Genomic DNA, 15,975 nt, shown 5'->3' with positions numbered 1-15,975 from the left:
CATCAGCAGGTGTGCCCATTGGGGAATTTACCATTTATAATGGGGATAAATAAGAAAATCACCACAAGATGGCAACCAACAAAGGGCAAGAAACCAAACCAGTCAATTTTGAGGAAATCCACTCTAAACATTCTAAAAAGCAAAAATTTAAATTAAAAAAAAAAATTGTTCACAAACTAGATCACTTAAAGAATCACTGAATTTAGCAAATAAGATGCTACATGTTACCTGTAACACCGAATAAACTGTTCAAATATAAATACTTTTTTACATGTAGTTTACTCCAACATCTATTACCATTGCAAATAGTACACATAGCCCTTCTAATACTGGTTATTACTACAAAAGAAAGAATCTTGTTCCAGTATTCTACACCTTTTTGGAAAGAGAGAGAGGTGAGAGGAAGACAAAGTCTCTTGTACCATTATTAATAAGTTATTGTTTTAAAAATTACTTGAGAACAACCTGAAGTGCTAAAAAGAGGAGTGTCAGATCTGACACATGCAAATGGATTATGCCAAAAGCTTAGGATGCAGAGACACATGCATGAAACTAAGCACAATTAAAATAATTTTATCAATTATAATATATAAAGCATATTATTTATACATATTACCCACTAATGGAGGCTGACTGTAGCAAAACAAAATATTCTTTGCAATCTAGTGGCTATATTCTTTAGGACCTACCTGACTATCTGCAGATCCAGTGGTGTGTACTGCATCTGGCGGTCTGACCTGCAAATAATGGGGGAAAAAAGTCACTTAGAAATGTACAAGCACCATTCACTGATACACAACAGACATTAGCCCTTTAAGATGCAGGCACTGGGATTCCATTTGCATTTCTACCACTATCCTGGGAGGCATCTTTACCTTCATATACTTGAGGGTTTTCTCCCAAGTATTTGAGCAGTTCAACTGGTATGCTCAGCATACGCTGATGGTTTCTGAGGCAAAAAAAGACGACTAGAAAAAAGGTTCTTGCCCTTATCCATGAATAGGTGAATTCTGCTCTAGTATTTCACCAACTCATCAATTCCATCAGGATTCAGGAAGAGGAGGACACCAGCTTAAACACTAATTCCAGATGTGTTGCACTGAACCTGCTTATACCTTGAAATTATCATTATGAGATGCCTCTGAAGATGACATTATTTTCCTAATTGTATTTGTCGTAAGCTATAAAAGCTACTAAATTTGATTTGCTGGTATTGACACCAATTGAGATATATGGTCCTAAAGTAACCTGTGGTCTTGAAACAAGTGCCATTCAACCTTTCCAGATTACTGAATGCTTTTCATTAACCAGATTTGTTCTGCATATCACCAAGTTACACTTCATTTACAAACTACTTACTTACAAAAACATGCAAAAATGTCACAGAAGACAACTCCTGAAAACTTGCTGACTTTCTACCATCTTGTCAAATGAATGAATTGGAGTAGAAATACTTTACTTACATTTCAGGGTGTGTATATATATACGAAGCAGTAGAAATAAGTCATTGTCTGAATGAACTTTTAGATTGTACTGACTTCCTAGTGTTTACATATCCTGTTTTAAAACTAGGCAAATATCTAGATGAGTTGATGCACCCCCGGAAGACCTCAATGTATCCCCAAAGGCACATATACCCCAGACTGAGAAACACTGCTCTATCCCACCAGTGTGCAGTTCTAGAAATTCTGGGGAAGGGAAGGAGAGACTAATGGGATCAACCTCAATATCAATTCAATCTATGTTGTCAGAGAACAAACAAGAATACTAATTTTTCTGGTTGCTTTTTGTGCTGTAAAATTCAGCTGAGACCAACAAGCTAGATTAAACTGAACTATAAGCATCCATCAGGTACCAAACATTTTTAATCACCATCAACTACAGCCCAGGTCAAGCAAGTATCAAGAGTGAGAAAAGTCATGGCTAAGACTTTGCAAAATACTATTTCAACCTGCTCAGGCAGCACATGGGAACTCCTTCAACACTACAGACTGCTTTAATATACTGGGCAATCATGAATAAGCTCAAAGAATCGAAAAGCTGTAAAACTGGCTCCCAAATGCCACTCTCCTACAACCTACTCTGGCAAGTGGACCTTACTTAGTGAAGAAGATAATATGGCTCCATATAGGCTAGTATTGGGAATACCAACAAGTGACAAATATGGAGAAAACATGCATTCATTCCACTTGCCAATTTTCTTGCATTATAGGCTAATATATTGGCATTGTGATTATTTTACAATTTTATCATTGAAATTTTGAAGGAAACTTTGGGGCATTTCAAGTTATGGGAAGAATTTTTAAAGTATTTTCCTCAAGGAAGCCTTGAGCCCTAAGAACTGAGTAAAGGTGTGTGTTCCTGGAGCGTAGGAGTGACAGAAAAATTTTGCAGGTAACATTAGCACTCCTTGGGGAGTTGGATTGCCTGTGCCAGTAGTTCTACAACTTGTATTGGTGACCCCTTCCACACAGCAAGCCTCTGAGTACAACTCCCCCTCATAAATTTAAAACTTTTTATATTTAGCATTATTATAAATGCTGCAGGCAAACCAAGGGTTTGAGTAGAGGCTGACACCTCCCAACCCTGCAAGTAATCACCTCCTCCCTGAGGGGTAACAATCCCTGTTTCAGAACCCCTGACCTCCATCAATAGGACAACTCCAAGATTCAAGCACAGACAAGCCCAAAGCCACAAAAGCCAAGGAAACAATCCCCACAAGAGATAAAAAGTACCTTATTGATACCTCCAACCCTTTACACAATTCCATCTACACATTCTTCATTTCATCTACACCAGCAGGGCTTCATTGCTGAGGCAACACAAGGTATTGCTCAAGCACAGTGGTGGGAGTAACACCAGTTTGTTGATGCAACCTGGGATATAGCTGTAAACCAAAAAGCCATCCTGAACACGTTTTTTGTCCCTTACAGGTAGCGACCTCAAATCTTTCCTTCAGATTCCATTGTTGCATGTGTGTTAGGCAACCAACACACACAGTTCTGTGCACTCGGTGTCAGAGGGGTAGCCATGCTAGCCTGTAACTACCAGCTAACATTAAAATTAGTATATTTTGCAAAACAACAAGCACACAGCAAATCTTGGAATGGCCAAATGTGGAAAAGTTATATTTTGAAAATCTCCCCTTTTCAGACATAATTGTTTTTTAAGCCTGTTTAGAAAATAACCTTCCAAAAATGAACTGATGCAGTGCTGTCTTCCTAGAGCGGCTGAAAATTCCAGTGCCTGTGCTGTAGTCTACAATTCTCCCAAGCAGCTGAATGAAATTGAACAAATTCATCAGAATCCTTACCAGAGGCACTGGAAAGCTATGAGCATCAGCAGAAGAAAGTACAGAGGCTTATCCAATATACAAAACCTAACACTTAGGCTATGGCTACACAAAAAAGTGCATTACCAGTACAGGAATACTAATACACTATTCAAGCAAACCATTCCCAGCATGGAACAGCTACACTAACAAAGCTGCATTTCATATTCGTACAGTAACACTGTCGTAAACCCGTGAGAAAAACAAACTGTTCCAGTAAATGTGAAGTTCTGCCACTAGGAGCTTCTCTCCACACTGCTACATCAGTCAGGGATCACATCTCTGACTGAGGCTACACCTACACTACAAGATAAATTTGAATGTAAAACAGTTAGCTCGATATTACAACTTCATTGTCTTCACTGTAAATACCATTGGGTCGATTTAGGGAGCATTAATATAAACATCATATCATTGAAACTGTCCGGGTGTCAAGTTCAAATATAAAAATCCGAACGAAGGCCAACGTGGAAAGCGCCGTGTCTTAAAATTGAATTTGCTAGCCTCCAGAAGTGTCCCATATGTATCCCACAATGCCCCACAGAGCTCCACTCTGGCCACTTTGATCTCCGCTGCTCTCCACGTGCACAGAAATTAGGTAACAGGGAGCCTGTGGCTGTGAGGTCATGCTTGTATGAGAGGCTGAGAAACTTCCTTCTTTGCTCTCAATACTGTGAGCACATCTGCCCATTCAAAGCATCCCCAACATGGAGTTCAGGGTTCTGTCTCTATCCCTGAAAGCTGAGTGTTTTTCCTTTTTTTTTTTCCTGTGCTGGCGCCAGCCCGTGCCCCACCGCATCACGTGGCAGCTAACACACGGTTAGCTGGGGGCAGGGGGGTCGTTCATGAAAGAGAGGGCTAGAAACTTCTTTTCTGCAATTTGCATTTGTGCGGCAGCCTCCCTCCCTCCCAAACAGACACCATGAAAAGGCGTCTTTCCCACGCCCAACCACAACACGTGGCTAGCCCCACCCAATAAAAGGACATGCCTGCTGTTCAGTGTGGACTATGCTGCCAAGCATCACCATGTCCTGGCTTGTGCGCGGTGAGGGCTCCGAGGGCAGGAAAGATTTTCAGGTGCTGGCTGTTGTCTGGGAAGACTGCTTCAACTGGCCCCCACACCCACAAAAATATTTTGGGGGACTTGCTGCCACCAGGGGGACCATCAACTGGCTCTGCAGCCACAGACCCCACCATGCCCCCATCAAAAGATATTTTTGGGGTCTTGCAGCCACCATGGGAGCCATTGCAAATAGCTCTGCAGCCATGGTCCCATAACCCCCGCCCCATAATATTTTCAGGGACCATGTCAATGAGCCATCATCCTCCAATCCACCCAACACCCCCTGCCCTGCTTGGGATTAGGGGGTCTGGCACCCTAACAGCCAATCAGTGCTGCCCCACACCACATGAGCACCACTTACTGAAATTTGGCGAACCCCATCTCTCGGGTTGGACAATTCTGTGCAGTGCAGTGGGAAGCCAAAATTCTTGTTCCTAATCTTTTCTATACTCTTTTCTTCAAGCTTTGGCCCCCTTAACACAGGGAAGTGTGGGTGGAGGACCAGCTGAGAAGACACAGAGTGCTGGGTGATTCCACAGCACAAAAGTTGTGTAATGGACTGGGAAGCCAAAAACCCTGCCTCAAAAAATCTTTTTCCAAACCTTTACTTTACTACTCTTTCTTCAAGCTTCGCATTGCTCCTGTATTATTTTCGGGGATCCTATGTAATCAAGGAGGTTGGGGGCGGGGACAGTGGCTGGAGGGCCAGTGGAGAAGACAGACACCTGCTTTTTTAAAAATCTTTAATTCAGTTTCAGATACAGCTTTAAAAACAATTCAGTTATAGAAGCAAGAGATTTCAGTTAATTTGGCGCTCTTTGTTGATGTCCTACTTTTCCTTCCTCCCTCCTGGAAAAATGGACATTTGCTTTCCATGGGAGGGGAATGACGTCAATGCAATGTGGGAAGATGACATCATATACCCACAACCATTAGCAGGGTATTTTTTCCCCATGCTGCACCAGTGAAAATACTCACAATGTTATGGGGCTCAGGGAACTGCAGGATAGGTTCCCACAATGCACCGCTGCAGCAGTCAATATCTGGTGATTGAGTGTAGCAGCAATAAGTCGACTTTGTGGGGAACTTGGGGGGAGGTGAGAATACGCAAATTCAAATTTATAAAACATGGCGTTACAAAATAGATTTCAACAAATTTGACTATTAGTAGTGTAAACCTATCCTGAGACAGCCTTGCTGAGTTGTAAAGTTATAGAGAACAATACTGTACACTACTGTTTGAGAGAAATCATGTAACATTTGTAAATTTGCTCAACACTTACACATACTAGCTAAAGAAAACGTTAAAAAATAAACCAAAGGGGATGCCATGTTCCACCAACAAACGTAACATCAATTTGCTGGAAAAGAACTCAAATCTTAAATACCAGGAACAGTGACGGAATTCTGTTGAAAAGCCTGTTTTGGACTCTGAGAAATCATGCCTTGCCAATCTACTAGCGTTCTCTGAGGTCAACAAACATATTGCCAAGGAGATTCAATGGATATTGCATTCTTGGACTTTGAGAAAGACTTTACAAAAGGCTCTTTAAAGTAAAGAGTCATGGGATTAAAAAAAAAAAAAGATCTTCTCATGAATCAGTAACTAGATGAAGAAAACAAAAGGGTGGAAACGAATGTCCAATTTTAAGAGTGGATAAAAATTTTTAAAAAATTAAAATTCACATTTAAATCAGTTTTAAACAAATACTAAATTTCTCTTTTAAAAAATGAGTTAGTTAAATCTCATCATAAACATGTTACCTGTACACTTAGTCACATAAAAATGAAAGAATTGCTCCAATCTGTCCAACCTAACTATTAGCTCTTGCTTCTTCAAAGTTCTGGGCTTTCAATTTCCATTTCTCAGCAGATTAAAAAGTAATGTGCAAAGAAAGACACAAAGCTGGCTTATTGTTTTTGTTCTGTGCTTATGCGATGGTAGATCTTGGGCAAGCATAGCTGAGAAACTAGTTAAGACACTGTCTTAAGAAAGACTCTATAGAAAAGGACAGAGTCAGAGTAAAAAGAAACAGTGCAGTGGACTGGAAAGAAAAAGGGAAGAAATTATTCAATGCACAGACAGCTTCCGCTATTCCCCTACACTCTTCCCACAACAAAAATTGTCATGGCTTCTGGGAATATTTTGAAGAAATTCATTCCCCAGGTAAAAGAGGAAAATGTGTCAAGTGTAAGATGATGATGATGCAAGAATGAACATCCTAAGGAAAACTGTTTATTGGGAGAAAATGATGTGGATATGACTGAGTGCATCACTTGGTTAGTAATTTAAATAATTCTCTTGGCAATGCACTTTGCTTCAAGTGTGAGGAAACAGAATATGTAAAAAGTTTGTGAAAATCTTGCAGTAAACATGCAGCCCATAACAAATCATTGTATGTGCAATGTTTTTAAAATAGGGGTTAAAAATATGGTTTGATATTATTTACAAATAGTCCCTGACTTACAAACATGTTAATTTCTGAACAGCTGGTTGTAACTCGATTTGGTCGTAAGTTGGAAATACCCTTATACCTTGAATTCTGCGTAAGTCAGGGAGGGCTTGGGTTGGAGCTGTGGGAGGGGGCACAGGGGTTAAGCCTGGGATGAGTTAGGGATGCAAGGGTGAGGAGAGGGTGCAGCTGAGCTGGAGCTTGCAGGGGGCTGGACCCGGGCAGCAGGGGGGTTGGGGCAGGGGTTTAACCCAGCCGGGGGGTTGGAGCCAGGGCTGCATCGGGGCGGGTGAGCTAGGCAGGGGAAAGGTTGAACAGGGGTGCACCGGGGCGGGGTGCTTGAGCAGGGAGCAGGTTGGAGCCTCATGCATGCAGAGCTAGCCACGTGGCGGGGGTGGGTGATCTGGGACCACATGGGGGCTGGGAGGGTTGAGTCCCAGTATGGGGTGGTTGGGGCCAGGGGTTGAGACCCAGGTGTGCAGAGGGGTTGGGGCACAAGGGTTGGAGCCAGGTCCACGGGGGTTGGAGGGGAGCCTCAGGCATGCAGCTGGGGCATGTGGGGGCGGAATGAGCTGGAGGTTAGTCGTAAGTACGAATGATCTTAAGTCGATATGTTTGTAAGTTGGGGACCTCCTGTATTAAGGACTGTCTCATACTCGCATGCATTGCAGCTCCTGATTTGATTATTTTATCGACTTGAAAAAAAAAAAAAGGGTCTTCTTGCTATTTTGGTTGCCACCCCGTCCTAAGCTGTGTTAGATGTTGCTACGAAAAAGAAAAAAAATTAGCTTCGCTAATCTTTCCAATGTGGTTCCCCTACACTTTTTAGGTTTAGAAGCTATCACTCAAGTATACAATACAGAAAGCTGCAGTAAGAGAAATCTACAGTTGCCAGCTGCCACTGAGTGTCATTTTCTTATTTCAGACTGCATAACACATGCCTCTTATTTTGGAGCATCATGGCCACAGACCTCAATGATGATGCCATAAGTCCCAGTTTTACTGCAGCATAACTCAACTTTCCCTAAGGGACTTCATCTGACACGTTCCCTCAAAAACAAAAGTGCCATTGAGTTCAGTGGGGCTTGGAATTGTATCTGCATCCTTGTGGAGGAAAAAAAAGTAAAAGTGATTACCTAAATTATAGAATAAGCAGAACAGCTACTCAATCATTTTTGAATTTTGTTTCAGGATCCCAACTAAGATAAGAGACTTCAACTATCTGCAACGACTTCAAAGTCATCTATGGTAGTTTCAGCAACAGGGGGAAGCAATATATTTAGACAACAGAGTATCAGTAGCAAGCAAAGGATTTCAATTACCCAGTAAAAGCACCACCATGGATGGATCTGCAATAAGAACCAGCAAGACACTTTAGATTAAAAAGATTGTTCAATTCAATTACGCTACTTTTTTTTTTTTGGCGGGTGGGAGGGGGGTGGCGGCGCAGTGGTGAGTCCTAACAACTAGGCTACACTCCACCTGGTAGAGCACTGGTAGAAGGTTGCTAGATACTGTATATTAGGATCTTGAACAGTACACAAGAAATACTGAGGAGGTATTTGCCAGCTTAAACTGAGGGGTGAGCAATGTACACAATGATCCAGTAATACGTGCCTGTTTGAACAAAGTTGATGGGGTTGCATATCTTTCAGAAACAATAGATACATCAGAAAAATGCCCACACAGAGTACTTGAAAGAAGTGGCAGTGAAAACTGTATAAACTGCACACAAAAATTCAACTGTCGTGCTGATTTTGTCACAGAATGCTGCAAACGTGGCAAAGGTGAGAAGATAGAGAAGAAACAGAAGAATGGTACTTAATCACATGACTGTCATGGCCATTTGATGCATCTTTTAACCAAAGACTTCAGTATGTCTTCTCCAGGAATAAAATAAAATGTTGAAGTTGAAAAATACACATTGAAAGTGTCTAGTCTGGCACTCACAGGGCCTCATCAGTGCTGAATGAGAGAATTTGCTGGACTACAGAACACCAATATTGTCCAGCAGCATTACCAACACTTCCCTGCTTAGTGGGCTCTAATAGGACATTTAGGGGGGTAAATTAGAGCTAATTAATAGCACACAAGACTGAAAGCCAGGACTAATAAGTGTAAACAACCTTACGGGACCACAGGAAACTTAGCTATACCCATGCTAAACAGACGTCCAACTAACTAAAATCATACCAGACCAGAGAGGTTCAACCTGTGCTTCTGTAGTAACCATTTTCACCAGCCCTAGTTCTCAGAAGCGACTTCAACCACTCTGACATCTGCTGGGAGACCAATACATCAGTACACAGACAACGCAGGAAGTTTTTGGAGAATGTTGGGGACGACTGCCTAGAGCAAGTACTGAAGGAACCAGCCAGGACCATCATCAGCTCAACCTGCTGCTCACGAACAGGAAGGAATTGGTAGGTGATGTAGATGTGGATGGCAAACTGGGCAGCAGTGGTTGTGACATGGTCAAGTTCAGGATTCTGACCCAAGGAAGAAAGAAGAGTGGTGAAATTCAGATTCAGAAAAGTATCAGAGAGGCAGCAGTGTTAGTCTGTATCTGCAAAACACATCGAGAAGCCCTGTGGCACCTTACGGACTAACAGATATATTGGCACATAAGCTTTCATGGGCAAAGACCGACTATGTATCTGACAAAGTGGGTCTTTGCCCACAAAAGCTTATGCTCCAATATATCCATTAGTCTATAAGGTGCAATTAGACCCATAAAAGCAGACTGACTCGCTTATTGACCTGACGGATAGAGTCCTCTGGGATGAGAGAAAAAGGAGAAAGGAGTTGGCTGTATTTTAAAGAAACCTTCCTAAAGACAAAGGAATGCAACATCCTGATGTGCAGTTAAAAAAAGCAAACATAGTAGACAAGCAGCCCGGTTTAACAGAGAAAGCTTTGATGAGCTTAAACACAAAAAGGAAGCTTACAAGAAATGGAAACTTGGATAGATAACTGGGGAAGAACATAAATGTATTGCTCAAGCATAAAGGGGTGTAATCAGAAAGGCCGAAGTGCAAATGAAGTTGCAGCTAGCAAGGGATATGCAAGGGAACAAGAAAGATTTCTACAAGCATGTTAGCAATAAAAGGCTGGTCAGGGAAGACGTGGGGATCCTTACTGAATGAGGAAGATAACCTAATGACAGATGATGTGTAAAAAGCTTTTTTTTGTCTGTTTTCAAAGACCAGGTCAGCTGTCAGAGTGCTACACGGAGTAGCACAGTAGGGGAAGGAGGCAGGCATCCGTCAGTGGGAAAGGAACAGGTTAAGAACTAGTTAGAAAAGCCGGACATACACATCTATGGGACCGGATCAAATGCATCCAAGGTGCTGAGTTGGCTGATGTGACTGCAAAACTGCTAGGCATTACCTTTGAAAACTCATGGCAATTGTGGGAGATCCTGGATGACTGGAAAAAGGTAAATGTAATGCCCATCTTTAAAAAAGGGGAAGGAGGACAATCTGGGGGAACTACAGACTGATCCCCTGACCTCAATCCCTGGAAAAATCATGGAGGGAATCCATTTTGAAGCACTTGGAGAAGAAAGAGATCAGGAATCATCAACATGGATTCACCAAGAGCAAGTCATGCCTGACCAATCTGATACCTTCTATGATGAGGTAAATGGCTCTTTGGATATGCGGACGACGATGCACATAACATACCTTAAACTTTAGCAAAGCTTTTGTTAGAGTCTTCCCACAGTACACTTTCCAGCAAGTAGTATGGATTGGATAAACAGATGGAAGAGTGTATACAAAACTGGCTATATCATCAGGTTCTACAGATAGTGATCAACACCTCTAGTGCAGCTGGTATCAGAGTACCCCAAGAGGTGTTTCTGGGGCCAGTTTTGTTCGACATTTTTATAACCTGGATGAGGGAATGGATTGCACCCTCATCAAATTCATGGACGACACTAACCCCAAGTGGTGTTTCCGGGGCCAGTTTTGCTCGACATTTTTATAACCTGGATGAGGGAATGGATTGCACCCTCATCAAATTTATGGATGACACTAACCTAGGGGGAATGGTTAATATGCTGGAGGGTAGGGATAGGGTCCAAGAGTACCTAGACAAATTGGAGTATTGGGCCAAAAAAATCTGACAAGGCTCAAAGACATTTTGTGCAGAGTGCAGAGCCCTGAACTTAAGATGGAGAAACCCCAAGCACAACAACAGGCTGGAAACTGTGTACATGATTTAATTCTTACCATACCTAATGTAACGATGCTGCATCTGGAGCTTGACACAGGAAATGAATATTATGTACTGATACCTAAAGTAATACAAATCAAGTTATCTAAAAAAATTACACAAAGTATACTCTCAATTATTGTAAAATACTGTCCTGACAGGTAAATTAACATGTTTTAGAGATCAGCTTTGCATCATTGTTTAAGAAATATGCAAAGCAGCATCATCTACCCTGGCTCACAGGATTCTGAACAGCAATGCTGCAATTCAGTTTTGTTAAATTCATTTTGCTGCTGGGCTAGACTATAAAAGTAGCAAGAGCAATTTCTGCATAAAACATCAGAGAGAAAACTATGTATCTGCCTATATTATACAGGTTATCTTGAAATTTTAATGGCTATAAGCTTTACCTGTAAAAACTGTAAGTTTAAGTTATAATAGCAAATGGGAAGATTTCCCTTTTGAACAAGAACAAGTATGTTTTTCCAAGCCCACTTCTGTCTTCACTCCTCTTCATATCTATCTACAACACACTTATTTCAAAATAAGCAAAATTTTCCAGAAATTAAATTTTACATCTAAGAATATTTGCTGTTTCACTAATTAGATCCATACCACTGAATAAGAATTAGAAGTAGTTTCTTCTGAAGCACATGACATTTGAATTTATTACTATATTGCTCTATTCCTGTACTTGTAAATACAGGTATTCAACCAATCACTGCTGGAAAGTAAAAGGAACAGAAGGGGACACACTTTTTATATTTTCCCTCCTTCCCTTTCTCACCCCCCGCACCTGTCAAGGTGGAAGCTTCTGCCCTCTCTTATTCCCACTTACAAATTTAAATAGCAACATAATGAAAGTTAAGACACCACTTGAATGTTAACATTACTGCTCCTTCCAATCTGGGGCCATACTGGAATTTAGCACACCTCTGTAGGTTTAACTTTGTTGTTCCTGGTACACACTAACTCACAAGAGAAAGCTGTGCATTCATAAGTGAGTGCTATTTCCCAGTAATTATTAATATTCTGCCTCACTTAAAGCAATGCAGAGAGAATGCACTTCTTTGCACTAGTAAGTGACAAAGATGGCTATTTTTTATTTTTACTTCATGTTACAAGGAATCCACTGTTTACTCTAGTGTCCCATGCCCAATGCTGCAGAAAAAGGCAAAATATTGATTCAGGTCAACACTTTAACATAGCTTTTTCCTAATTACCCTTAAGTACAGCAATAGTTTTCAACACAGAACACTTCCTCTGATCCCAACTCCCCATATAGAAAGTTTAGCTTGAGAGTATATTTCCCCTTTCCACTCTCCGGAGCCACTTCCTGAATGTAGGTGAGGCTTTTTTCCCCTGCCATTTCTGACCATACTTTGAATAGATCAATAGGAAAAAAAAACAACATCTCTGTGATGAGGAACAACAGATATTTAATTCATATATCTAGTGTACCTCATCTGAGAAGGAGAAGTTATCCCTATTATGGTGAAAGGAAAAACTAAGTAAGAGGTTAAATAATTTACATACTGAAAGCAACGGAAACAGAATCCTGGTTCTCCCAGTTCCATCCTACTCCTGAGCCACAACCCTTCCACATGGGAAGACTGAATAGACAGCTGCTAGGAAGAACTATGTACAGTTACTGGCTGGCCACTCCAAGGCTTTGCCTACAACACCATTTTTGTCAGCAAAACTTTTATCGGTCACCCACAACATTCCCACTAATCTTTTCCATCCCTATGCAGAATAGGTTTTAATGTGGATTGAAACACGTGTCAGTGGCACACAAAGACACAGCTAACAGGAAAGACTGGCCATTAGCATGAAAAAGCACTGCCCAGACCGTCATGAATTTCACCAAGAAAAGTGCTGGTGTGGACAGCTCTAGGTCTGCAAGAGACACTCTCACACTGACACAGCTACCACCATTTATGGGATAGGGGGTGCTTCAATCTTTCACTAGGATTGTTGTCAGATGCTAGAGAGCACTCAACCATGGAAGTATACTACAGTCCTTACTAATGTCTCATTTTTATGGGAGAATTTCTCCTAAACATCCACCCCCATCAAATCCAGATTTCCTGTGTGGCTTTAAGTAAACCAGCCAGTTGCTATCACATAGTTTCTACTTACGCCTCTCAATCCCCAGTCATTACAAGTGTTAATAATGGAAAATAAAGATAGCTCACTGATGGAAAAAATGTTTTCAACCAAAATAGAGAAGCGGGAAATAGAAAACAGAAAAATCAACCTCAAGTTAAAAACAAATTTCTAATCCACTATTGGGAAACAAGCCCTTAAACAGGTTTTAATATTTTCAAACTAGCAAATGGGAATACCTATAGGAATCAAATTAGGCACATGCATGCACCTGCAGGATTAGTGGCCTTTATTGTAACAACCTCTTCCTCATTTCCACCTGCTTCCACATAAGCATAAACTCCAAACATTTCTAGACTTTTGAGACAAAAGGACACAGGTTCTTAGCCCTAATCCCAGAATAGTAATAGGTATCCAAGGGCATACAGGACCTGCCCAAATGCTGCTGCAGGAGTGTAGGAAATATCAGTTTATTCCAGTATTAAAGAAAATAACATTAGCCATGGGAATTAGAGAAAGTGACAGAAAACACATTCCATGAAGCTGCAAAACTGTCATGCCAAAAACACCTGAAAAACGCCTAGCAGCCTGAGCACAGAACTAGGAATTGGATGCTAAAAAAGTGTGATTTTGGACAAGTCTGTCCAGTTCTCTAGAGTCACTGGCCACATTTACACCAGTGATCTTATAGCAGTACAGATTCACCAATGCAGCTGCACCACTGTAAGACAGCTCACATAGCCACGCTATAGCAAAGCAAAAGCTATCCAGCTGATATAAAAACATATAAATGAGTGGCAGAAGTAGTCACTACTGTGCTGGGCACACTGCCCTTTATGCTGGCACAAATTATGTAGGGGGAGATGTTTCTCACAACGTTAAGTTTTGCCAACGTAAGTGACAATGTAGAGATGGCCTAAGCACATCTCAGTTGCTCCCCATCCTAAGAGAGGTGCATCAAATAATTTCAACATAAAACAGAGAGCAAAAGAAAAATGTTTTCAGCCTTCCTTGCCCACGAAAGTTTATGCTCCAAAATAGCTGTTCGACTATAAGGTGCCACGGGACTTCTTGTTGTTAAAACAAACCTGCTCATCACCAATCCCAGCAGCTTTCAAAATAATGTCTTCAAACAAGGCGCCAGAAAGCTACGGAGCGTGTCAGCGAAACAAACATACGGTGAAATCCATCCCCCACAAGCAGGAAAACTAGAGCACTATCCTAACATGGCTCCAGGTAACAGGAGGGTAACGATTCCCCCCTCCAGAAAGCGCAGCGTAGGGAGCAGGCAAACCGATAGCAGCAAGCTTGCAGGCGCACCCCGCTCTGCCCCAGCGCTACCGCCGCCGGGGGAAGGACGTGGTGCCAGCAGCGGGTGCTGGGACGGGACCCCGCGGGCTGATGCTGCGTGGCGGGGGGCACAACACACAAGCCTTGAACGCCGACGCCCCCCCCCCAAACACACACACATGCTGGTGAAACAGTCGGAGAAACCCTGGCCCCTAACCCGCAGTAGCGCTGCGGCGGGAGGGCGGGACGGAGCAGGCCGCAGGGCCTGCGCATCCGGGTCCGAGCGCCCCGCACGCCCTGGCGCCCCGGGAGCACCGCTGCCGCTACCCCCCCTGCCCCGTGCGGGCCCCGGGCAGCAGCGCCGCTTGCAAGGCCCGCGGGGCGGCCTCACCTTCGCACTGGCTTTCTGCGACCCGCCTGGCGTTTTGTCCGCCATCTTGGCTCTCTCTCCCTGGCTCAGGCCTGGCGGCGAAGAATCGAGCACCGATTGAGGAGGGAAGGGCACCGGCCGCGCTGAAGGGGTGTGGGGGGGAAGGGCGGCGAATCGATGGCCGAACTAGCGATACGGACGGGTGGGTTGGGGCGGCGGCTGACATGCGCGCGGCCGAACACGTTCCCTCTCGCTGGCTCCACCTATCGGGGCGGGACTCGCCCATCACTGCCCAAGGTTTGCCCCGTGTAAGCGCACTGGAATCACGCCCACTTTACACGGGTGTAAGGGGTGTGCAGCAGCGATCCCTGTAAGCCCAGCGGCCGCCCAGGAGAGAGTCCAGTGGCCTCCAGCTGGCAGCATGTTTCTCTGGGTGATACACAGGGGCATGTGGGGCGGTGCACATAGCAAAATTCACTCCGCACATAGAAGAATGCGAGGGACCATTGGTGTGGCGAGCTGGTAGGGGTGTAACGGAGTGCAGGATTAGGAGGTACGGAAGACAGGGCACTTGTCTGGATGTGCCGTTGGGCTGCTAGGACACAGGCTTCTGTTTCTATAGCTGTGAAAAGAAGAAAAGCTGTGTAGACGTGGCTCTTTAAAAGTAAACCCCATCTTCGAAAGAATTAATTTTCCCCTTTTGGGGGGCGGGAGGGAGTGTTCTTTCCAAGCGTGTTTACTTTCCAAAGAGCCGCATCTACACTGCTTTATTTTTTTTCAAAAGAAGCTCTTTTGAAAGGAGAATATGCAAATAAGGTGCCAGATACATAAATCTGCACCTCATTTGCATGCCTCTTTCGAAAGAGGAATGCAAGTGTAGACACGCCCACTGTGGCATGCATGTCACTGTAAGGCAAGGACAGGAGAAGATCTCCAGTCAGTGAGAGAGTGCTGTGTGATTGGCTCCTTCTCCCTTGTCCTTGCAATGGGTAGGATAGCCAGGCAAGCTTGGAGCTAGGGATGGTAAGAACTTTGCAAGAGGCCTAAGGGAGAATTCTGAAAGCCAAATGCCCCTTAATATTTAGGGAAGGCAGCTGGGGAAAGGGGAGAGAAAAGACAAAAAATGGATGGGGGCATGAAA

General features: G+C 43.1%; 1 protein-coding gene across 1 annotated transcript in view; it reads right to left on the bottom strand.

Annotated features, from left to right (window-relative positions):
- Window positions 1-14,936, bottom strand: part of U2SURP (U2 snRNP associated SURP domain containing) — a 70,706-nt gene extending 55,770 nt beyond the window's left edge. Inside the window, exons 1-2 of the mRNA XM_075004656.1 lie at window positions 14,856-14,936; window positions 690-737 (exon numbers count right to left, since the gene is read on the bottom strand). Of these exons, the coding sequence (XP_074860757.1) occupies window positions 690-737; window positions 14,856-14,900 (93 nt within the window). The 5' untranslated portion in view covers window positions 14,901-14,936. The remainder of the gene's footprint in view (window positions 1-689; window positions 738-14,855) is intronic.
- Window positions 14,937-15,975: the final 1,039 nt, after the last annotated feature.

Source organism: Carettochelys insculpta, chromosome 10, assembly GCF_033958435.1.
Source record: "Carettochelys insculpta isolate YL-2023 chromosome 10, ASM3395843v1, whole genome shotgun sequence".
NCBI lineage: Eukaryota > Metazoa > Chordata > Testudines > Carettochelyidae > Carettochelys > Carettochelys insculpta.
The sequence above is the reverse complement of the archived record's forward strand: the minus strand, read 5'-3'. Positions and strand labels throughout refer to the sequence as shown.